This window comes from Struthio camelus, chromosome 2, assembly GCF_040807025.1.
Source record: "Struthio camelus isolate bStrCam1 chromosome 2, bStrCam1.hap1, whole genome shotgun sequence".
NCBI classification, from domain to species: Eukaryota; Metazoa; Chordata; class Aves; order Struthioniformes; family Struthionidae; genus Struthio; species Struthio camelus.
In genome coordinates, this window is record NC_090943.1 from 71,274,260 (window position 1) to 71,297,636 (window position 23,377).

At 41.6% G+C, this 23,377-nt stretch overlaps 1 protein-coding gene and 1 long non-coding RNA gene across 3 annotated transcripts in view; one reads left to right on the top strand and one right to left on the bottom strand.

Annotated features, from left to right (window-relative positions):
* LPCAT1 (lysophosphatidylcholine acyltransferase 1) overlaps positions 1–15,080 on the bottom strand; it is a 60,729-nt gene extending 45,649 nt beyond the window's left edge. The window contains exons 1-3 of one of the 2 annotated variants that reach the window (XM_068936283.1): positions 14,648–15,080; positions 7,706–7,848; positions 5,973–6,187 (exon numbers count right to left, since the gene is read on the bottom strand). In XM_068936283.1, coding sequence (XP_068792384.1) covers positions 5,973–6,187; positions 7,706–7,848; positions 14,648–14,764 — 475 coding nt within the window. In that variant the 5' untranslated portion in view covers positions 14,765–15,080. Of the gene's footprint in view, positions 1–5,972; positions 6,188–7,705; positions 7,849–12,984; positions 13,035–14,647 lie in introns of those variants that run through there. The other variant, XM_009676740.2, reaches the window with a different exon arrangement.
* LOC104145278 (uncharacterized) overlaps positions 14,436–23,377 on the top strand; it is a 114,179-nt gene continuing 105,237 nt past the window's right edge. Inside the window, exons 1-3 of the long non-coding RNA XR_011139821.1 lie at positions 14,436–14,562; positions 15,481–15,556; positions 17,901–17,940. This is a non-coding gene — a long non-coding RNA (uncharacterized lncRNA). The remainder of the gene's footprint in view (positions 14,563–15,480; positions 15,557–17,900; positions 17,941–23,377) is intronic.

Sequence of the window (23,377 nt, forward strand, 5' to 3'; positions counted from 1 at the left end):
CTCCCGAAAATCCCATCATGCATGTTCCTCTGATAAGCTGAGAGGACAGCCTAGACTTCAGTACAATTGGTTTTATTGTTCGTTAACATGGAGGCAGGCCATATAACACAGGTAAACTTGCAGTGGAATATCCATTTACAGGCCTTACTCTCTCATTTTTCCTACTGTAGGAAAAAAAAATACAGGCTGCTTTCTGGTAACACTTGCTATCTTGTGTGTTTTGTTTCTAGGTCTTACAAAACATTAAGGTTCACAAAGGTTTAAAAAGTCCTGTCTTGGGCTTTGTTTTAAGAGTTGCCTTATGGATATGCTCTTAAAGTTTTTATCTCTCACCTTTTCTTATGCAGCAACACCTAATATGAAAACTGTTTTTTGGGGTTTTTTTTGGTGGGGGGAGCCTGGAAAGGAAAGAAAAAAGGGAACTCTGCAAAGGGCTCAGAAGTAGTCTTCTGAAGGCCACAGGATCCAAAAATTAGGATCTTTTCCACTTGAAGTTATACTGTTTGCACTACTCACGATAGTAGTCACGATATTTCTACATGAGATTCATAAAGATAGTGGTAATATCTTTTTGGAGTAACAACCATACACAGAAAAAAAAAAAAAAGCTTTCTTCACCAAGTCTGAAGCAACTGCTAAGGCTAAATATATGTTGAGAGCAAGTGCTTTGAGTTTGACTAAATACTTACCAGCTAGGCCATCTGATAGAAAAGATGTTCAGCATTTGTATCTTAGAGGCAGTGTTAATGGGGAAGTTGTTCTCCCTATTTCCAAAGAGAAAGGCAGGAAACGTACAGTCTACAGGACAAGGAGAGGTCAGCAGTGGGAGGTCTACAATCAGTGCTCTGTTTAGTTTTAACTGAAGTAAATTCTTAGGTGGCATTTGGGTGGGTCTTTCAAAAACGTGATCTGTTTCCCTGAAGGACTTCTTGAGGCATGAAGACCCTCTTCATATTGCCAGGAGTGCTGTTTGCTCTCATGCCTGCAACACCTGTCTCAGGGCTTGGCTGTATGTTTTGGCTTTTGTGCCGCCATTCTAAATGGTTGCTATTTAATGAAGGTAGTTGTACTGGTTTGTAGGTTTCCTATATACTGTAGTTTGTAACTTACCATGAACAGTGTTAACTAGGATGCTTAAGGCAAATGACTGTGGTTAGGCATTCCAGCAGCAGTTTAAAGGAAAGGTAATTGCTACTGAATTTATGGTGGAAATCAGCAAGAGTCCAAGATTTTAATCTAAACAAGAGACTTACCTAAAAATAGACATGACAGCATACACTTGACAGTACAGCTATTCTAAATCTCCTCAAGATAGCTCCTGAAAGGTCTGGAGTATTGCAAGGGCTGGGTGCCCACAGCCTGAAGGAAATACTGGATTTTGAAACTGAATTTTTAAAGAAAGAATGAAATGGATAAGCTTAGTAATAATTTCAAGCCACTGCTCCAAACTGTAATGCTCTTTTGTGTTCTCCAGGCAGGCTGCAATGCCAGTACAGTGTGGGATGCTTGCGTTCAAGTTGGTGACCTCAATTATGTTGTAACCTGCTGGTTTACAGTGTATACAGAGAGCAAGCCTGTGACATTTTGAAAAAACCTGCTGTAAGGTAGAAAGGTGTTTGAGAACTGTATGGGTGGATCCCAGGAGTATTTAATTGTGAGATCCTCACTGAAAACCCATGGCTCAGCCACGGCTCTCTTGTTTGTGTGCTTTGGAAAGTAGCCCCCTTCCAAGAACCACTGGGGTAGGAGTCTGGGGGATGAGGTTCCACAACTTTTCAGAGCTGATGGGGAAGTGATTTGATTCCTTCTCACATAATTACTTATGTCTGTTAGCCATGATCCTCAAAGGCCTACAAAGTACTTTTGAAAGATGAGTTTGAACAAAAACTCATAACTTCACTTATGAGTGAAAAGACATCAACTGAATTGATGAAAACTGAATTGTTTTTACAGCATGCCAAGATTCTCCCTTCCTCTAGGGTCTTCTGTATTCTAGAAATTACCTCCTTCAAAGACTTAAGCTACTATATCCCCCCTCCCATTTCAGAGGTACCAACTTCCTCTCTCCTTTCAGAAGGGGTGAGGTTACAGGTGTATAGCAGTTGCTTTAGCTTAGATATCAGCTCAAGTTTAGTTTTAAAAAGTTCAAGTCACAGAAAAACACTTTGACTCTACCAATCACAAAAGTCGGTCTAACAGACAAACAAAACAAACGAGAGCAAAAATAGCATTTACTGACAAATCCCTTTTCCTTTGTATGGAGATATATTTCTGCCCGAGCACTGACCACTTCAGCTGTAAAATAAATAAATAAAACAAAAAAATCACTTTTAAGCAGGCTGCTTTACTATAGAAAAATAACACAGACAAGTGTAAGGAACTAGAATTTGTGCAGAGCTTGTTTTGACTCCAAGCGGTGGTCCAGCAGACAAAGCAGTAAGGACCTGGGCCGATGAATGAACTGATCGTTACTTATTCAGCCAATGTAAGGTGCGACAGATTCATAGGTGTTATCTTCCTTGGGCTCTGCAGCTCATACTAAAGTGGTCAACTGAACTTCGAATCTTTCGCCTACTAAAACTCTGGAAAGCCATTGTGTACAAAGACATGTGCTACTTCAGTCGCCTGGTGATGTGTCCACCCTATTCTGGCATTCTCTACTCGAGACACTGATTTTGCAATGATCCATTTATGCCTGGGTAAGCAGTTCCTCCCCACAGTTTGTTAAACCACTGTGTACATGAAGTGAGCATCTTCTTCACCACTGATCACTAACTCAAGAGGTCATAACTCTTCTATTACAGCAAGAGTTCCCCCCGACCCACACACACAAAGAAAGAAGTTGCCTAAAGAAGTCAGGAGACTTAAGTCTGCTACAGAAATTGGATTTTGTGGTCCAAGAGAGCTGCATTCAAGTTAGAAAGCAATAAAACACTCACTCTCGCATGTGCACATACACACACTTGTGGAATAATTCCAATTCCAGAAGAACAGGCTTTCAATCATCTGGACTTAAAACTGCCGGTGAGTCAAAAACTTAACATTGCATGATTGGCAAACTAGGAGAATCGTAATAGAGGCAGCTGCACCAGAAACCTACAAAAATGCTTCTGGAATCGATCCTGGTAACCAGTTAACATTCAGACCTTTCTGTGCCCGCTATAGCAGCTAGTCCCTCCGGTGTATGAGGCACACTGCTCTGATAAACGCAGTTGTTGCATCAAAAGAGACAAGCTATTTACTATGCATATTTGGAGATTTTGGATGAAGATCTATTCTTAACCAAGAGCCCTTATCCTTAGAAATTATCTTAGGATTTCCTTTGCTGCTTGATTTCTCACGTACATTTAACACTGGGCATTGCCTTTTCAGTATGCACATTATTCAAAACCTCTAAGAAAATTCTGAAAAGACTGTTAACAAGCCTCAATTAGGAGGTAGGAATGTTAAGTTTATCAATGGCTGGCTCCAAAGCACCACTGGAGTTGGCACAAGAAGTCTGCAAGATTCACAGAAACTGAAGAACATAAACAATTCTGACCTTTCTGGGACAAGTTCTATATGAATGTCTGACTGAAGGGTTTTCCTAAATCCAAAAAAAAAAAAAAAAAAAAAAAAAGAGAGTATGATAACATTTTGCAGATATTATAAGAGAAATAACAACAGACAAATGATAACATGAAATACGCCCTACCCTCCCTTTTTTTAATTAAGGGAAAGATAAAGAATAACATTGGAATTATCATACTAGATCAAGGAAGTAGAGGGTGGCCAGTAGCAGCTGTTTCACAAAAAGTCTTTTCTAAGCAGGAAAGAAAAAAACTAAAGAGACTAAGTCAAACTCTAATTATTACAATACAGAAACTTACTTACCTCTTTAAGTCCATTCACTTTAATAACACATGCTACAGTAATTACGGCTGTTCAAATAAGCAGTTTTAGAAGCTTTTTGAACTCTGAATCTCAGTTGAGACGTCTGCCATGTTTTTAAACATTTCAGTGGCTTTTCTCTGAACACTTTGTAAAGGACTATCATTTTTGTGGCTGCATGACATAAATGCAGTAATATAGGACAAAATGCTAACTTGACTGCACTGTTTTTTCCAGTAAGAGTCAATCAAATGCTTATATGCAGCTTTCTGGATTTTTTTTCCCCCCCTGTAACTATTTTTGCTCACACATGAACAAGCGCCCCCCCCCACCGAGTCAAATCTTAACCCTAGTAGAGTGAATCATGATCTTACTACCTTTTAAAAACATGGATTGGACCAAGTCTGGACTTCATTTGAATCCTATAGAAAAAAAACTTACAATTAAATTAGGTATATAGGAAACTGTGGATGTCTTGATATGCCTTATTTATGCTATATTCAGTGCAATTACAATCTTCATTTCCCTGCAGATTTATTCTCAGACTTTCATACTGGTCCCCCACTGAATCTATTAAGTTGGATAGTTAGGGAGCTATTACAGCTTTCTGTTGATTTTTGTCATTTCATCCCATTTTAGTGGCACAACATGGCATGGACTTAACTCATCTAGTTTGAGTCCTCCAAATAGTCCAGTTGAAAGTAAGAAAAGCTGAAAGCAGAGTTCCACATGTGCTAATTCATTTTGCTAAGCTGGCAATTACTAAGCAGTTGGTGAGTCAGCTGAGAAACAGTACAAATCTGCCCTTGGTTCTATGGCTGGACTGCTCCAGATTCCCAATGCAGCCTAGGTACCTATACAGAAGCATCAACCTATCCTTTTGCAACAAGATCTTTCAAAACTCGACAACCTATTTCAAATTTGTTTTGATTTCTTTCTCAAGCTATGCTTGCTTGCATACATTCATTTTCTAAACATGGATACATCCTTTTTGTTCAAAGGATTTATTTCAGTTCTGGCCTATGCTTTACTTGATGCTCAGACACCTTTGTATCAAGGAATTCTCTACATGAAGCTTCTAGATGTAACCACTCAGGATTTGCCAGCGTCTTTCAGCTTCTGGTTTAAAGTATGTCCTTAGAGCCACATTTTTCAGAGAAACTGTAAAGTCACATTGTCCAGTGAAACTGCAGGAGAATGTCAACATCAACAGTCTCATTCCACTTAGTTGCTACGGAACTCAAAGCTTTTCTTCAGACTTCTGTATTTAAGTATCTTCAGCCAAAGGCCAAAGTCAACTCTCGTCTCCTTTTTGTGTAGGGACCAACTTTGCTGGTCCCTACACAACAGGGTACGTTTCTCGGAAATGCTGCCATACAGATTTTTGTTACAAGTCGTCTTCCTCGTAGTCTAAAGTGAACTAGTCTTTAAGATTTCTTATATCTTCAGCACAAATGCAGCAAAATCAAAGGTATCTCTAAACACTTAGCGGAAATTTGCATTGATAACTCCAAAGACAATATTCCAATACTACTAACTTCGGTATCTACATTTCTTACAACTAAAGTGGAGAGCACAACAATCTGCTTTTGCTTCTTATTTCTCACAGCCTACCTTGAACAAACTTACTCAGGGAACATGAGGGATTAGCACCACTCCCTCCAGGCAGGGCCCCAATCAGAGCAGACAGTTGTTCTTAAAACTCATCTGGGAGACAGCTTCTCAACATACTCCAAGAAAGAGAGGTTTTGGTGAACTTTCTCTAAAGTCTCCCCTTTGCCTCCATAGCCTCATCTTAATGTGCTTTTCCATTTGCCAGGCCTTAAGATGTTGCCTTTCCACTGCAAATTTAACCAAGGTTTCTACAGAATTAAGTTTTGACTTTGTACAAGACTTACCTTTGAGAGAATGGAGGGGGTTAAAAAAAAAAACAAAAAACAAAAAACACCCTACACTCCAAACTTTTTCTGTCAACATTCATTAATCACAGCAGACCTAGAAAAGTCTCACCTCATGTGATAACAAAATGTTTGTTGTTTCAGGCCTTCTCCACAACGAGCAAACTTAATATTTTTTGAAAAATCAGGTGTCTTTCAACTTACTTCCCCACACAGGAATATCTTTGCTTTCTGCTTTCATCACAATGGAGGCGAAGGTCATAGTTACTGGAATGGCATCAAAGTAGGACGAATGGGGAGCCACCGTTAATATTGCTGCTTCTGCTGGCAACGCCCGTCTGCCCTTTACATTTATCCAGTGGAATCCTCCAGCAAGCCACATCATTCTCATGATTGCTTTCAGCAAAACATCCACTATCCTGTAAAGAGTTGAGATAAATATCCCTGTGGCACTGTAACTGTTAAAATATTTTAAAGAAAAACTTTACACAAAAACCAAAAGCTTGCAGAAAGCAGACAGATAGGATATTCTGCTTAAATAGAACAGGAACATTACATAGTTATTCTATTCTCTTTCTGAGCAGGTTTAATACCACTTTCAAGGCAAGAGGCCATTAGATCTTATTTCATTTAGTTTCTAAATATTAATTCTTTTTAATCACAATAAAATTGATATTTCTTTTACCACTAAATTAATTTTGCATCAGACTGACTGTTGATTTTCTCCTATAAAATGTTTAATTATACTTTCTAACAACATCAAAATGTTCTAATAAACTTCGTCCCAAAAAAACACTCTAGGACAGGGCTAGAATGCAACAACTCCAGTTCCTGGGTTCAAGTTTACCCAAATAAACCTGTGGAGGAGCACAGGACAGAGATTGTCAAACAGGGAAACGCACAAACACCACACCACCTGGGAGCTCTGGAAATATTTTAATTTTTTTCTTCTTACCCTTCTCCCTATCTTTTCCTTTGGTATTTTTTTTTCCTCTTGTCTGGCAGTCACACAAAAACATTTACTTTGAACCAATAGAGTGCAAAAAACAAACAGCACAAGTTGTTACACTCACAACTGGACTGGGACTGGAGAGCAGGGTGACACTGAAGAATAGATGAAATGGGGAAGGGACAATCTAAAAGCTTGAAAATAACTCTATGCAAGACTGAAGGTCATCTTTTCCCCCCCTCTAATCATTACATTTAATTTGAAATAATATTGATATCAAGTGACATGCCTCTATGGTTCTCAAACTCCTTCCCTCCTGTGATACAAAATACAATCAGCTTCCCTCAGGCTAGTGCCAGCTCCTATGTTTTCAGTGTTCTCTACCACAGAAGTGATACACTGCTCCTTCCTTGCTCCTCAAATAGCAGTTTTCACAGATGGGTGAACACTACCTTACATTCTACGTTAACTGGCATTCCAGTATCAAAGCAAGCACGCAGACTTACTAATGAGTGCCAAAGCATAGGGCAAGACTTCAGAGAATCAACAGAAATTCTGTCAATTCATCACAGGAGAGCAAACAATAAGGTGAAACAGTTTAAACAACAATCTAGAATATGAAATCTGGACATATTCCATGGTGTCAATCTTCATAACATGAAGTAGACATTTTCGGGAATAATTGAAACTGACGGACATCACAATGAAGTTTTACACTATATCCTCAATAAAGACATAAGACTGATAATGATCTGTCTCCTTCCCTGTAATTCTAGGGTCATCTAGTAGAATCAAATAATTGATATATTTTTAGTTTCCTATCTAAGGAAAACATTTAAAAGATAAATAGTTGTTATATTTTTCTTTTGAGGAAGAGAAAAGCAGGTCTGTGGGGCAAATACATTACCAAGTATTTCCAGTCTTCTCTATTTCAAACTGCTGAACTAAATATTGGTTCTTTTAGTACTGCACTGCATCAGTGACTCACTTTCGCCACCAGGAGAGGGGCTTTTCAAGCTCTTGCTCATCAGATCCCATTGAAGCAATGAATGCAAAAGGCCAGGCCAGCAACATCATAAAAGCAGCAAAAAAGAGTCGGATAGGAAACAGAGTCAAGGTCATGAAGGCAATCTGCAAAACCCAAAACAAGTGAGTTATTCTAACAATCTCAGACTAAAAAAAGTCAGCAATTTTTAGAAACTGTTCTGAAGTGTTAACTTAAAAAATAAATATTCCAAATAAATAATGCTTTACTTGTATATGTGTAATAATTCTGTATTCACAGATTTTATTTAAAGTTGAAACAGCAACACTCTGAAAGCTAACAGCCTTAGCTTTCCATACTTCAGATGTAATGCCTGTCAGTGAGTACATACAAATGCTCTTTTCCCTTTTTGCAGCCTCAGATTAAGTAAATACTTAGGATAGGTACGTTGTAAGTCTTTCTGCACTGTAGAGTCAGTCCATCAAAGGATGTCTTCAGCAAGGTGCATTCACGTGGCAATACAGAGACCAGCCTGGTAACCTCTTCCAGGACTGGGCAAGCACCAGTCCCTCTGCAGCATGTTCCCAGAACCAGAGGTTATGGGGAACACTATGCAGAGACACCTCTACACGAGCACATCCCGATATGCTTATGGGTTTATGTACCAGGCCTGTGCTAACAGGCCAGGCTCAACTCCTGGAAAGCAGTGGTTTTGCAGAAGTTATCTTCTCCCTGAAAGTCACAGTGAACCCGGTTGCTTCTATACTTCTTCCCAGCACCATATAGTCAGAGAGCTCATTCCCAGCCAGTCAGCCTCCTGCCTTCAACATGGGTAAAACCAGGTCATTTCAGAACTTCCATTAAAGTCTTAAGAAGACTTCTCCCACAAGTAGGGCCTTTCCTGAACTGCTTAGAGTTGTTTCCAATTGCCTTCCAAAAAAATACAACTTAGCTACTGTTTGTGGAAGGATCCACCTGTTGCAAGAAACAGTTCCAGGATCTGAGAGTCTTACCTTCTCACTCAAAGGACAGGAAGAAAGAAAAAATGTTTTTAAAGTAGAGGGGGATATCACTTCACATGACTGGCTAAGGGAGGGAGGATGAACCTAAAACAGTTTGATGAGAAAAAGTTGACTGGGGTAGCACCAGTGTTCCACAAGCTGTACACAGGAAGCTAGCAGAAGATGAACAAGACAGTGAAATGACAGAAGGGCCATGTAAAGAAAAAAAGATTCAAAAGAAAATATGCTATGCATTCACAGGTGCACTAGATGAGGTAGGAAAGTATTATTCAGCATGATGGCTAGGGAAGGATGAGGAATGAGGCATAAGGTGTTGTCTCATGTTACTTAATCTGGTGTATCTGTAAGCTGCTGTGAAAAGCATTATTCATATTCTCCTCCTCTCCTCTGACGCAGATCTAGTCATCATGCAGCTCAGTTTTCCATTGATCGGCTCTGGCTTCCTCTTACTTTCCAAACGAGGACAGTTTTGCAGAAAATGAGCTCGCTAAACCAACTCATTTTGTAGCTGCACAGATTGTTACATCCAGCCTAGGGCAGGTGTAGGGAACAGAGTTGGAGAAAACCAAAAGCCGCCAGTTCCACGGGCAATCCACAGCAATGCCAGATTTTACAACGATGCTTCAGACTGACCCTGTCATCTCATAACAATTATGATCTCACTCCCAAACACAGGACTCCAATCCTTGGATAGACTGTTTCAGTTTGCCAAATCAGAAGGAGGAGACTTTTTTTTTCTTGGATAGGCTGGTTTCTGAGATGAGCCAGATCAACCTTCTAAACTGGCAATGCTCAGATACGCACTGAAGTCGCACTAACTAACACAACTTTGCACCTACAGACAAACCACCCCTTCTGGCAGCAGCAAGTAATTAAATCACATCAGCCGTCTCGTAAAACCTCACTCAAACTGTGGAATGAGGGAGAGGGAGATAGATTAGCAAAGGGGACGTAAGAGTTCTGGAAGCTGCATGAGAAAAAAAATATAATAAGCAAGATCTTTGTTTGCAAAAGAGGTGGGGTTAGGAGAATGAGTAACATAGGGATGTAAGAACTGATTAGGAGCAAGACCAAGAAGTTAAAAAAGCTGAGAAGACAATAAGAAAGGGCACAAGTGTTTCAGGAAATCGGAGGCAGAGAAAGTAGCAGCCTCAATGAACCTGAGAAAATAGGGGAGCACTCATCTGCAAACCAGGGGAGAGAGAGCAGCTGCCTTCTAGACTAAGGAGAGAGGAACCAGCTGTGTAGAGAAGGGAGGAAAAAAAATCCAAGTGAGACACAAGAAATTATTTCTCTACTTTGAGGATGGCTGAACACTGGACAGGTTGCCCAGAGAGGTTGTGGAGTCTCCATCCTTGGAGATATTCAAAACTTGACTGGATGAGGTCCCAAGCAACCTGCTCTGGCTGATCCTTCTTGAGCAAGGAGAACTCCAGAGGTCCCTTCCAGCACCAACTGTTCTGTGATAGTGTCCTCTGGAATCCACACCTCCTTCCTTCAGCACCTCATAGTCTCCTCCTACCAGGGCAGTGCTGAGCGGCAAGTGACTGGTGAGCAATACAGTCCTTGTATCTGTGCAGCAATCTTTTGTATCAAGATCACTTTAATGCTGCCTTTCTGCAGTGTGGTCCTAGTTATATCCGTAGGGCTTTGGAAGCTGGAACAAATGAGTAGAAGAGGCCTCTCTGTTTTCTATTTCCAGAGAGATCAGTGATAGAAACAGCCAGCAAGAGGTAGTTCTAAGTACACAGGTTACCACTGCTGTTACACCAGCCTCTTTTTAGCAGATGACAGTGCAGTCAGTACCTTCCCACATAAGAAGTTTTGTGGGAGGAAGGAGGACTATGTTTGGCCCCTGAAGAAGGTTAGGAACCAACAAAGGCATGAACATTTGAAAAGTAGTAGTCTACATTCAGACATCTTCCTGCGTATGAAAGCTTTTATTCTGTAAAGGCTACAAACAGTACTATTATCAGCGACAGACAGAAAAAGGGAGAAGGTCCTAGCCCTGCTGGCCATTGTCAGACAAGAATGCAGGAGAGCTGGACTCCTGGTCTGATTCTGTACAGACATCTTATATGGTGACTGTGTTTCTATATATTTAGGACACTTACCTACACAGACACATTTTCCCGTTAACATAAATTCTACCTGATAATGATTCATGTGTAAACACCTGTGTTTTGAGACACATTTAAAAAACCTCAAGATCCATTCTGAGTTGTACACTGCCAGATGCAGCTCATCATCGGTTTTCTCAAGAAGGGTTTGACAATAGTTCAATTAACATTTGCTAGTTGACAGGATGCCACTTTGTTTTTTCAAAAGATGAACTGTATGCTGTGAAACACCTGTGGACAGCAAGAAGGGAGAAGGTGGTCTTATAGCTCATAACAGAAGGCTGCCCTGAGAAACTGGATTCTACCCCTCCATCAGAAGAGCCTCCAACCTGATGCAAGGCAAGTCACTTAAAGTAAATAGGTACCATATGTTCACCTTGTTTAAGAAAACCTGTATTCTGGTTTGAAGAGTACGAAATTACTTCTAATGAAGGTACAAAATATGAACTTAAGTCCTTTGTAAGTTCTCTAAAAATTCAGGCCCTACATATCTAAACACTGAGCATGAAAATCAAGAATACCATTGTTTCTTCTTCCGTATGTCTGTCTCCTGTCTTGAAAGTCAGTATCATACCTCTCATGCATACAGAAGCTGGAAAAATGCACCTTTGAGTATCATTACCAATACAGCAAGAAACATCATAAAAAACAGTTTACTCACAACTGCTTCCATGACTTATTACAGAGTAACAGTAACATACCAGACAAAGAAAACAGAATAGCAAACTGCACATTTGACATGGTAAAGGTCCTGATTTCTCTTGCTAACATATCAGATAGAGACCACATCTTGCCCCACCCTTTCACTTCTTCAGTATCATCATCCCTATATCCCCAATTTACCAATAGGAAAGATAGCAACGAAAGAGCTAGGAATTCACCCCCCATTTCTCTTAACATCTGTTTTCCCACTTTGCAAGTTCCCTCATTTACATAGTTATGGAGAAAATCACGGGAGTAGAAATTTTCAGGCATGACTAAGCCAATCTAACAAATGACTGCTGCTAAAAAGGGTGGTCCTGCTTCCTCGCTCCTTGATCCTTCCCTTGAGTCAGGTCTAGCACTTATCTGAGCTTGCAGTGAGCCAATACAGCTAATTAAACTGGAGAAAAGCAATCCCAGCAAAAGAAAAAATAACCCAATTAGAACACAGAAAAACATAATAGTCTTCTGCTGGTTTCATGAGTCAAATCGCCTCACAAGGGCACGAATGTACACCACATTGGTGCAATAAAAGGGCCAGAAACAGTGATAGCAATGAGGATGGCACTACACTGCCTTTTTAAGCGGCAGGGAAACACGAAGCCACCAAGCTACCTGATAGGACATCAGCAACAGACAACAGTCCTTCAGACAAAGTAGTCTTGTCTCCCAGTTCCCTTTGCTCATCAACCTTCACATACCTCCAGTCCCCATGTGTTCCTAACCCGCTTTGATAGGCGTTGCAATCCCAGAACTCACACTTATTAGATTCATAGGGTAGATGTGAGCATACTGCACCACAGCTTCTTCTACATCTGAACAGGAAGCAAGTTCAGCTGCAGTACTTCATACTGAACCCTTAACAACAGGGCAGGACTGTATGGAAAAGAACACGCACTGCTGTGATTGACTGTAAAGCAACCTCCCCATTCAAGAAGTCTCCCTTTCCAGGGGAGTGGGATTCCCTAGAGAAAGGTAGGATCACAGCAACTGTGGCTTAACCCTTGCCCACAGTTCCACAGCTCTTCTATCTCTATCTCAAGCACAACTTTTCTTTCAATTAGCATAGAGGTTATAAGAGCATAGTTAAGGTAAAGATGATGATCTGTCACAATTCTGTATGCCAGCACATCCGCTTCTCCTTCACATAACACTGCAAACACAAGATTGTGAGAAAGGCTGGCTTAAAGAGCTCTGTGCCACGGTACATCAATAAAAGACTGTTCACTTAAAAAGCAAGACCAAATCACACTACTTTATTTGATGAAACTAAGCCTTTGGTCTACTCACAGTAAAAGGCTACAGAACGTTAAATGCATCTTGCAATTTTCATTGACAACAACAAATCCTTGAAATCCAATGGCAAAGCTCATGTCTCATCCAGATGTAAAGATCAACCCACGCAAAAGACAGATATGTACTACAACCAGTCACTTACCCGGCAAAGTGGCTAAAGGTCTGTGTTGATCTATGTCGTCATTGTTGATCTAGCAGATCGACAACACCAATAATTCATATGAGACTTAATACTGTAAAAACTGTGAAACTGGCACTCTGCCCCCCCACACACTATTTTTAAAATTCATCTCAAATAACCAAGTAAGTAGAAAGTGAAATTAAAAAGATACACTAACACAGCAAAATAAAACATATTCTGTTGATGTTATAATTAGATATAACCACAGTGCATATGACCGCATGCTATTGTTGCTTCTCTCCACTTCCTGAAAGATTTCTACCTTATTAATTTCATAGAAAAGATGACTTAAGGAATGAAGCAGGGTTACACAGAAAATAAATCATTAAAACTGTGTGATTTATTGGAGAAGCTCTAGGTATAAAGTGAGGCAAATGATATAAGAAACCCTTTAACCTTTCCCCATTCAAACAGCAACTCCTCACAGTAACCACTGAACTCAGCATTTCTCTGTTTCATACTGAGAAGCTTGATAAAAAAAAGGTCTTTTTCAGTGGAGTCCACCATAAAATCGTTGGCCGTCACGTATTAAACATGAGGCACATTCCACTGTTGTGTAAAACAGGCTGTTATATGTCTCATGTTAAGTATTGGGCAGCAACAAGGCAAAACAATAAAGACTTCCGCTCAGAATATATCATGTTACCAAGGCATTAAATACTCTACAGAAAGATGGATCCGAAGAACCTTGATCTGACATGTTCAATATTAGCAGAGTTTAATTCCCATGCTGTTGTGCATGGTCTTTTCTCCAAGAACGGTAAGCTGTTATACCCCTAACATCAGCTTTAAGGGCACACTTATTTGTAAGGAACAAGTATCACAGTGATGAAAGCCACACAAAAGGCCAATTCCTTTTTAGGCAAGTCTTTGACAGTATTTCTTCATTCAGTAAATAACCCACATCTTACTAAGAGACTAAAACAAGGGCCCTACACTGCAAATATCCAGCTACCTATTGCTCATTAGATGAGGTGAACGAGGCAGAGGCACGGGAAAAGGCCACGCAACTGCAAATTTGCACTTCAGAACCGGTTCTTCTAATCTCATGCTACCCGTACAATGCATGAATTACACCGCAAGGATTATTTACCCCGGGGCCAAGCTTCAGATGCACGGACTACCACGGCCCTGGCACGGCTTACCTCGACACTGGGCAAGGCAGCCTCTACAGGCTCGTCCCCCAGCCCCAAAACAAAACAGAGGGAGTCGAAGAACACCCTCTCCGAGCGGCCCCACAGAGGCCATTTGCCCCCCGCCACCCCGCCCCGGCCCCCTACGGTTGTGCAGCGCCCCCCTCCCCCCCCGGCCCGGGCAGCGCGCGGCCCCCGCCACCCGCCGCCAACGGCCCCCGCCACCCGCCGCCAACGGCCCGCCGCGCGCGCCCACCCGCGCCCCAGCCCTTGCGCGCCGGGCTCTGCGCGCACACACGCACACACACCCCCCCCCCGCTCTTCCGCGGTCCCGCCGCCCCCGGCGGCTCACAAAGCACCGGCAACAGGGTGTCCCCGCCCGCCGCAGGACGTGGCCGGCCAGCCGGTACGCCACGGGGGACGTGCGCAAGGGATGGGGAGGGGAGGGGGGTGGGGGAGAAGCGAGGGCGCCGGGCCCTGCACGCCCCTACCTTGGCTTTCTCCAAGGGGCTGAGGCGCAGCTGGTGCACGAAGGGGCTCCGCGGCGGCGGCCCGCGCTCCCGGCTGCCGGCCACGCAGCATCCTCGGCCGCGGCTGCTCAGCTTCATCGCGGGCAAAGGGACGGCGTCGCGGGGCAGGACTGCGCGAGGCCCCGGCAAGGCAGAGGGCGAGGACGCCGCGCAGCGACCGCTAGTCCCCGAATAGCGGCGGGCAAGGCACCCGCGGCCAGCCCGCTCGCCAGTAGGCTCCGGCCCCCGCCCGCCTAGGGGCTGCGCATGCGCCCTGCGCGCCGGCTACAGCTGCCAGGCTGGGCGCCGGTTTCCGCGTCGGGGGAGGGGTGGGGGGGGTGGAAGGCGGTGGCGGCGGCGCGCGCGCCCGCGCTTCCCCTGTGTCAGCGCCGCGCGCTCGCGCGCCCATCCACCCACCCACCCACCCCTTCCCGCCCGGCGCCCGGCGCCGGACCTTCCCCCAGGCCGGGCTGCCCCGGCGCGGCCTCGCCGCCAGCGCCCGTCCCCCGCGGCGGCGCGGGCAGCCCCGAGGCGGATGGAGCGGGCGGGCTAAGGATCCGCGATGGTGTCACGCGGCCCCGGGGCGACGCCGGGTGGGCGGCGCAGGGCGGCTGTGGGGGCGCTGACGGCCCGGGCGGGGCCGCGGGCCGCCCCTCAGGTGGACCGAGGCCGGCGGCTCGCTTGGGTCCCGGCCGGGCGCCCGGCCCACCCAGCCCGCCCGCTATGCATGGAAGTGTGTTTGCCCGCATCCGTACTCAATACTAGTAAGCGGAGAATGAAAAACACCGTCGGTCCCTATGTATTTTCTATTACAGAAACTTGGTAAAGGCGCTACAAGCATGAAGAAAAATCCTCGCTTAGAGAATTTCAGAAAAATCACAGAGGAAAAGGGTAAGGGAAATCCCACTGAAGTAGGGAAAGTTCTTAGATGCCAGCAGTAATCATACAGGGAACCGATAATACTGAGTGAATGTCTCTTCTTACTTATTCTCTTCTCCCTTTCGACTCTCTTCTCTTAGTCGGATGTCGTAGTCACATCGCATGAAGAAGTACTTTCAAATCTGTAGGGCGTCTTACATTCCAAGCAAACATAGGTATTTTTAAAAGGAAGAGTCCAACTAATTTGCGCCTAGGGATCTTGACAGAGTTGGATAAGGAAGTATCTGCGGTTGGATTTTAATAAATATTAAATATGAAGGAAATTCTTTGACATTGAAAAAGTGCTAGAGTTCTTCCAGTTTTTCAAACATCAAGCCGAATGTCCCATGCAGTTCTTGAATCCTGGAAGTAACAACAGCCGCAGGCAAAATAGTAGAGAAGATATGTCAAATCATTGTTAAAGAAATTAAAAAGTACAGATACCATTAATATCAGTCATCTCATGGGTCTTATGAAACAACCCCGATAGCCTTGTTCAATGAGGTTTAAAGGTAAATTGGCAAAAGTAACTGCACTAATGTAATGACTCTATAGTTCCTATTCATTATGCAAAGTGATCTCTTCGAGCGGTATGGTTAATACTATATATACTTCTAGCAGTTAATGCTACATCTATGGTGTCAACTACGTGTATTAAGCAGATACATAGCTCCTGATTTTTGAAAGAGCTGAAAAATTGTCAAAAGTTAATATTCATGATGTTGGGGGCTTCTATAGTTCTGTAGGCTCAGTGTCTTTCAAACTTTTCCTCAAAGATCAAAAATAAACTTGTTAATAAAATATGTGGATGTCCTAAACTACAGTGAGGGCAACCACAAAATGATCCAGACTGCCTGGTAAAATTAACACTTTTGAACAGGTTTTTACAGCCAAATGCAAAGATACATATTTGTGAACAAGGAACGCAAGCCCTCTCTCTAGAATGAGAGCCCATGTCTTGAAAAAGACTGTCCAAAACCAATTTGGAACAAACTGCTACAGATAAGGTCCCAGAACAATGTGTCAGATATGGTTGCTGAAAGTCTTAACAGGATTAGTGAATAAGAAATCAATTACTTTGTGTATTGCATTAATGAGAACGGTACTAGAACAATGTATGTAGTTCTGATGTTAAAGATCAGCTGGTGTGGGAAAGAGCTGCAAAATTATTAAAAGACTGGAGGAAATATCTTACAATGATAAATTTAAAAAGCTAGATCAATTTAATTTGTTGAAAGATCTATATGAGTTGGCTTTACTGCAGTGTTCAAATACCTTCACAGGGAGCAAGTGTCACATACTAAAGCTTTTTAAAATAGTAGAAAAATAGATAAGAAGAATCAGTGATTGGAAGCTGAGATAACCTAATTCAAACTGGAATTTAACAGTTTTAATCTTACACAAGTTACTTGGTTTAGTATGGGAGTAGTGATATGACTTAATGACTCATGATATAAAGGAGGTCACAGTATGTGATCCAATGATCCCTTTAACCTTAAGCTCTCTTAAGTATTTTAGCCTAGTTCCAAATGATTTGGCTGCCCTTCTCCTTTGCTCTCGCCAATGACTTTAAGCCAGTGATTAGTTCAACCGTATGGGGCTGATTTCAATCATACATGACAGAGTTCTTAAAGAATTAAACACAGAATTCCACTAACTGGCCTGCACAACACGTGGTGACAGCTCCCCACAGAGATCTACTTGGCTCACCAGCCAGGGAAAAGCGTCCTGTCAGGTCGGTAGGCAGGTGGTGGCCACTAGCTAACCATGTACACAGCCCATCACAGTGCTCAAGCATGGGCAGTCTTTCCCTGTCCCGTAGGCACGGCACATGAGGTCAAATGAGGGTGTTGGAATAGGGAAGGAAACGGGGATTGTGAAGTGGAACAGGGTTCAGCTGTGATATGCAGCTAGGGTTCATTAGTTCTGCTAGTTGTGTTCTGTTCATTTTCTAAAGCCAGCTTCCAAAATGATCTAATATTAGTACTAATCACATCACAGTTATTTGTATTTGTACTGTCTTCTTCAATTGTAAAATCTACTGGAGTATTAGAAATCTGCATATTTCTTTAGTACTTAAAAATAGATTTCTGTTACTGTTGCTGTTAAAGCACCTGCTCTGTATTCCTGAGTGTACAGGCATTCGTGTAACTTTTTATTACTGCTTTCACGGTTTTAGTGTACTGCTTTCTAATTGTCTTGTCTGCGCCACCTTAATGAGTTTCCATGAAACTTCATGTTTTCCTGTAGCTCATTTGTTGGATTGGCGTAACGTTCTATAAGTTGTAATTTAATGGCCATCTTTTGTTTTTTTTAGATTCTGTGTGGACACGTATGAACTGTTAGGAGATTTTCAGGTACGTCCTCGATTTTGATTCTCATTTGTTTTCCTTTAAATTCTGCTGTGAATGTTATAACGGAAGATGAACATCCTATCCTTCCTAAATTTGCAGGAATGTATTACCCCATCTCTGTAGTCCCTTTAATCTGTAATTGTAAAAAGATGGATCTGAACCTTATTTCTAGTGAAAGAAAATTCACCCAGTGAAGGAGCTGAGCACGAGCCTTGGAATAGTGGCAATCCCATGGCAGGGCTTGAGTGGGAAAGGCATGCTAGTGAGCACAAGCAAATCAGTGTGGCATATGATAAACAGGTGAAGGGGGCTGGCTCACATGGCAGGACAGAATAAATCATGCTTATGCGATGCTGCTCCTTTCTGCACAGTGAGCTAGAAAGCTTAATCTAAATCCTTTCAGAGACATATGATGACACTTGCACCTGGAATCTTATTATATTTCTCTGAGAAGGTGGGGGTAAGGCTGTGCAAGCGTGCTTAAAAAGGAGGCAGTATTTTATCTGTGCGTATCCTGGTTTTGCTGAATGTGGATTTAGATGTTTTGTTGTTCCATAGTCTAAACGCTTACCCCAAAAGAGGTGCCCCTTTTGTTTTAGTGAATTGATTTGAAGATTAAATGAAGTAAGGGTGTAATACTGGGATTTGATTGCCGCTTTTTTGTACAGATCACAAAACAGCTGTAACTGTGATGTTGCTCTCAAGGCTTGTGTACGTTAAATAGCTTGTCTAATAATGACTTTTAAGGGCATAAGAAGAGGTGACGAATTTATTGCCAGATTTAAGGAATTTACCCTGCTTAGCAGGAAAAGAAAATGTGCAATACATTATGTTGCATGTCAGTGTATTGTGATACAATTGGAAAAGGAAATGTTGAAGTTGACTGTCATTAGAATAAATTGCTGTAAGCTCTCAAATAATCTCCTCAGGGAAACTGTAGAACCTGAAACCATTAAAATGAGACTGCACAAACGTATAAGTGCTATTCTACCCAGGTGCACGAAAGCTCTAATTGGTCCTTTCTGTCACTCATTTATTTGATTTAAATAAAAGGGAGCTGTACAAATAAGATGACTCACATATAAAAAGCATATAAATATTAATTATGAAATATGGTTCTGTGAACCCTGAAGTAGGAAAAGGAATTTTCAATATTTAACAGCTGAACTGAAGTGGGTTTCTCTAAAATAAATCAAATAAGTGTTCATAAAAGAGCAAATATGTTGACCGCAGTACTGAACTATATAAAAAAAAAAGAAAAAAAGGTTTTCTTACCTAGAAAAAGTCCTTGCTTTGATTTTTAAGATGATGGTCCTTCACCATTATGGTCCACATGGTAGAATTACCTGTTCCTGTTTAGGCACAATTCAGGTACAACTCTGCTCTTACAACAACTTTTCTACAGTTGATGTCATGTGTTCTGTGTTTATTTTTTCTCATAATTCCTGTTGCACATCTATTCGGTGTTCAAACCAAAAAGCAGTTTTAAAATATTTGAAGGTAAATGTATTTTGTGAAGAGAAAACTCAAATATATTCGTATTGAATTCCTAGCAATAATATAGGTTTTGCAATGAACATATGGTCACGTTTTTCTTATCGGTGAGGCAATATAGAATCCTTCTGACTTTCTTGAATCAGGAAAAGAAAGGCTTGGATCAGTGGCAGGTGGCAGGGAAGAACAGCATTCTCTTGTTTTCATAGTATTGTGTGTCAGCCTGAAGAAACAAGAGGCCCTCGTAACAAAAAAAAAAGGATGAGACCTAATTCAGTAATTCAGAGAGATCCAATTTAGGAAACTTAATTCAGGGTTTTCTAGGAAGAGTTGTTCATTTAGTTTAATAGGTGCTTTCCATCTCAAGATTCTCAGTGTTGCAATTCGCACATGTCCTTGGCTTCAGCAGTTGCAAGCAAACTCATCAGCTCCCATCTGATGATGATCTCTGAGTATGAAAGCAGGAGAAGGAATGCGTGTTAGGTGTCATAGATTTTTTCCTCCTTGCCAAGTGCTACACAGTCCACACTCACTGTATAAATCCTGCACATGTATGCCACTGGAAATACTCAGCATTATGAAGGTGGCTCAACCCAAGGATTAGAGGATACTGATTCCAGGCTTTCCCAGTTAATGAAAAGAATTTTGGGGCAACTAAAATCTTGCTCGAATTTTTCAAAGGCCAGTTCAAGACTATAGAACAAACTGCTTTGGGGTCTGAGATCTTTCATACAGAAAGACAGAAACATCAATATTCAATAAATGTTTCAGTCAGTAAAACTCAGATTTTTCCTTTGAGAATGAAAAGAAGAATGGGAGAACAGTGTATGACAGACGCTACTGATATTGCTACTGGAAGGTGATTAGGCCACGCAGAGGGTGAAGGAAGCAGTGTGAGAGCTTGAATGCAACACAACAGTTACTCAAGAGTATCCCAAATCTTCTTGTATCTTTTCTTTCTCTCTGTTGTTCTTACACTAAAATAGAGAAGAAAGAGGCACAGTGGTTCTAGTTATATCTCATTGTTCTTTAAACGTTCTTAGAGAGGCTTCTTAGAGATGATTTAGATGTAGACTAAATGCCTCTCAATTCTTAATTCAAAAACCACATCCTTAATAACGACCATACACATTTGGTGTATGAAAATGAAAAAGAACAGAACACAGATAAAGCGGGCTAGGTACAAATTAAAGTAGTCAATCTTTTCAGTGCTTTACTATACCTGTAGCCAGCTGTGTTTGAGTTCATTTCTTTTTCATCTTCATGCACCTTCTTCATCTTCTTTCTCTGAATGTCTTAGCTGAAAGTACTCTGTGTGTCTAGTCCTAACAGGAAAAAACAGTCCTAAGGAAATGAAACGGTCCCTGTCCCTGACATAAGATAATCTTGGCAGGGTGTGGAGTGAAATCCTTAAATTCTCTTCTGTGACTTCTCAGGTACGTATGTGGCTAGAATATGGATGCTCATCAAATTCTACAGATATATTTTATATGCTCAAAATAAGCAGTTTTTCTCTGTCCATGTTTAAAACTCATGTGCAGGTATACAGCAGCTAAAGCTCTATATTGCTGTCATGGTAATTTCTGCAAGTTGCAGTAGTAACTAAATATTGTGTCAACGTTTTCCATCTTCTAGATCATATTATTTAGACCAGGTAAGGACATCTTAAGCTTTCTGCCAGCTTCACACTTGTGCATTTGGGCAAATACTACAAAATCTTATCAGAATACCTTTTGAATTCCAACACGTTTGAACTTTTACTTTTCCCGTGTTCTTTTCTGCTTGCTTCCTGTGATTTCTCATTTCTGAGTTACTATATATATTTACAGAGGTTTTGTGTTAGGCAGCCTTTATTTAAAGAGTATTAAATTAACAGCATTCAGGAGATGAGTAAAGCAGTATCCAAAAGCCTTATTTTAGTAAGCCTTGTGTGTTATTCATGTAAAAAAATGAAAAAAAAAAAAAAACTCATCGACATTGCTAATAAGGTGCAACAAATTCATATAAATGAATTCACTAAAAGTAGCCTTGATGAAATGAATACCATGATGTACTTTCCAATTACATGAAATGTTTCTTTTTTTTTTTCTTAAGTAGCATTGTAGTAAAGTCTATTACTTAATGTTTTATGTATTTATTTACTACAAACCAGTAATACTGGTTAAATATGTAAAACATAGCATGCAAACATTTTATGCTTTTGGAAGTGCAAATGGGATAAGCTGCCAAAAGATCTCTGGGCAAGAATGTCCATAATCAATCTGTTGCCTTGGGAGGCAGATTACAGGGAAGGCAAAATCACAGCCTGTAGTGAGAGAAAGACCATATGGGACTCATAGTAGTGCCTGGGGCTTTGTACCCAGCCCACGCCAGCACAGGCCCGTGCCCGTGCCAGCTCTGTGGCAGCTGCAGCCGTCGAATGAGGCAGCAACATCCTTCCTACCTGTGTACCCAGCCCCACTCTGCTGGGAGAAGATGCCTCCCCAGCAGAGAGAAGAGGGAGATGAGGGGTTTGTGGGAGCTGGGATGCACTGACTGCTCTCCAAATACAGATGGATGCATGGCTCTTCCCGGGAGTCAGTGAAATCCAGGGGCTATGTGAAGATACGAAATATGGCTCTGCAGTAAGAAGTGTTTTGTTCTAATTGTATTTAGCTTCCACAAATAAGAATCACAGAGGGCTGCACCTCAATGACTGCCAGCAATGTGACAGGGGAGCATTATCTAGTCAAGATAACCCAAAGGCAGGATAGAACTAGGGAAAGCAGACAGCAGAGCCAGTAGAACACAGTAAGACACTAAAAATGGCTAAATACAGATATATTGCTTCAGGATGTGTCACTGACTGCATCATCCTGTGGAATAACCCATCTGAATCTAAGCATATTAGCTTTTCCAGTGGGTTTATTAATGTGGGCTAACACCATCTGTTTGTGGATGCGGGGCATTTTCTCTCTTGTTGGCATGATACACTATTTAAATGTAGACAGGCTTTTGCGTGTGATGACTGTCATTCAGCTATTCTTCATGCTAGGAATGATTTCAAGGCACTGGACAAAGGAGTGGTTAATTAATACAGCTAATTGTACATAATTTTTCTACAGCTTTTCTGAGTTTCTACCTCATCTAGCCAATAAAAAGACAATTCTCTGAATACACTAGATTTACTAGTAACACTTAAATACAAAATTTTACAAAAGCAAACCAGGATGGCAAACAGTAAGCATTGCAAAACTGAATGCATTAATTTAATATGAAAGATAAAAACCTATCAAGTAGTAATAATCAGTCTGAATGATTCAGTTATAAATTGTGCAATCCTTTTCTATAGTAGTCTCATACTTTCATTTTAACACTTTTTCACTGACTCTTGCCAAAAAGTAATTGTTTTTTTATGTCAGCTATGTAAGATGGAAAAAGATGGTAGCAGGAGTCGAATTATTGGTGAGTAGGAGACTCCTGCTAGTGAATCTTGTTGGCTGGATCAGATTGTTTTCCCAAAGCTTTAACAAGGATGGATAGATCTCAGAAGATCTGCTCAGTGGCAGAGAAGAAGAATCATGTAGACTCCTTGGTCCACTGAACACTCACTGTTAAACAGAATGTCCTAAATTGATATTTAAGCTTAACACTGACTTCATAGAAAACTCCATCAGTAACCGTCAGTAGCCACAGGTCAGCCAGTTGATGATTTGCCAAGGGAGCAATAGAGATTATTGCCCCTACACACTGCTAGCAATACAGAGCTACTTGCATGCTGCACCCAGGAAGCAGTGATTGTTCCATGCCTACATGGCAGCTGTAACCCCTCAGTGGACCTATCTGTCTCCTTCAAGTAACGTGTTGTATTTTCTCTGGGTCATGTCACAGTGAGCCACATAGAAAGGAAAAAGTAGTCAGAGTTGATGAATGTATCAGGAGGGCTTGGGGATCATCAGCCCATCAT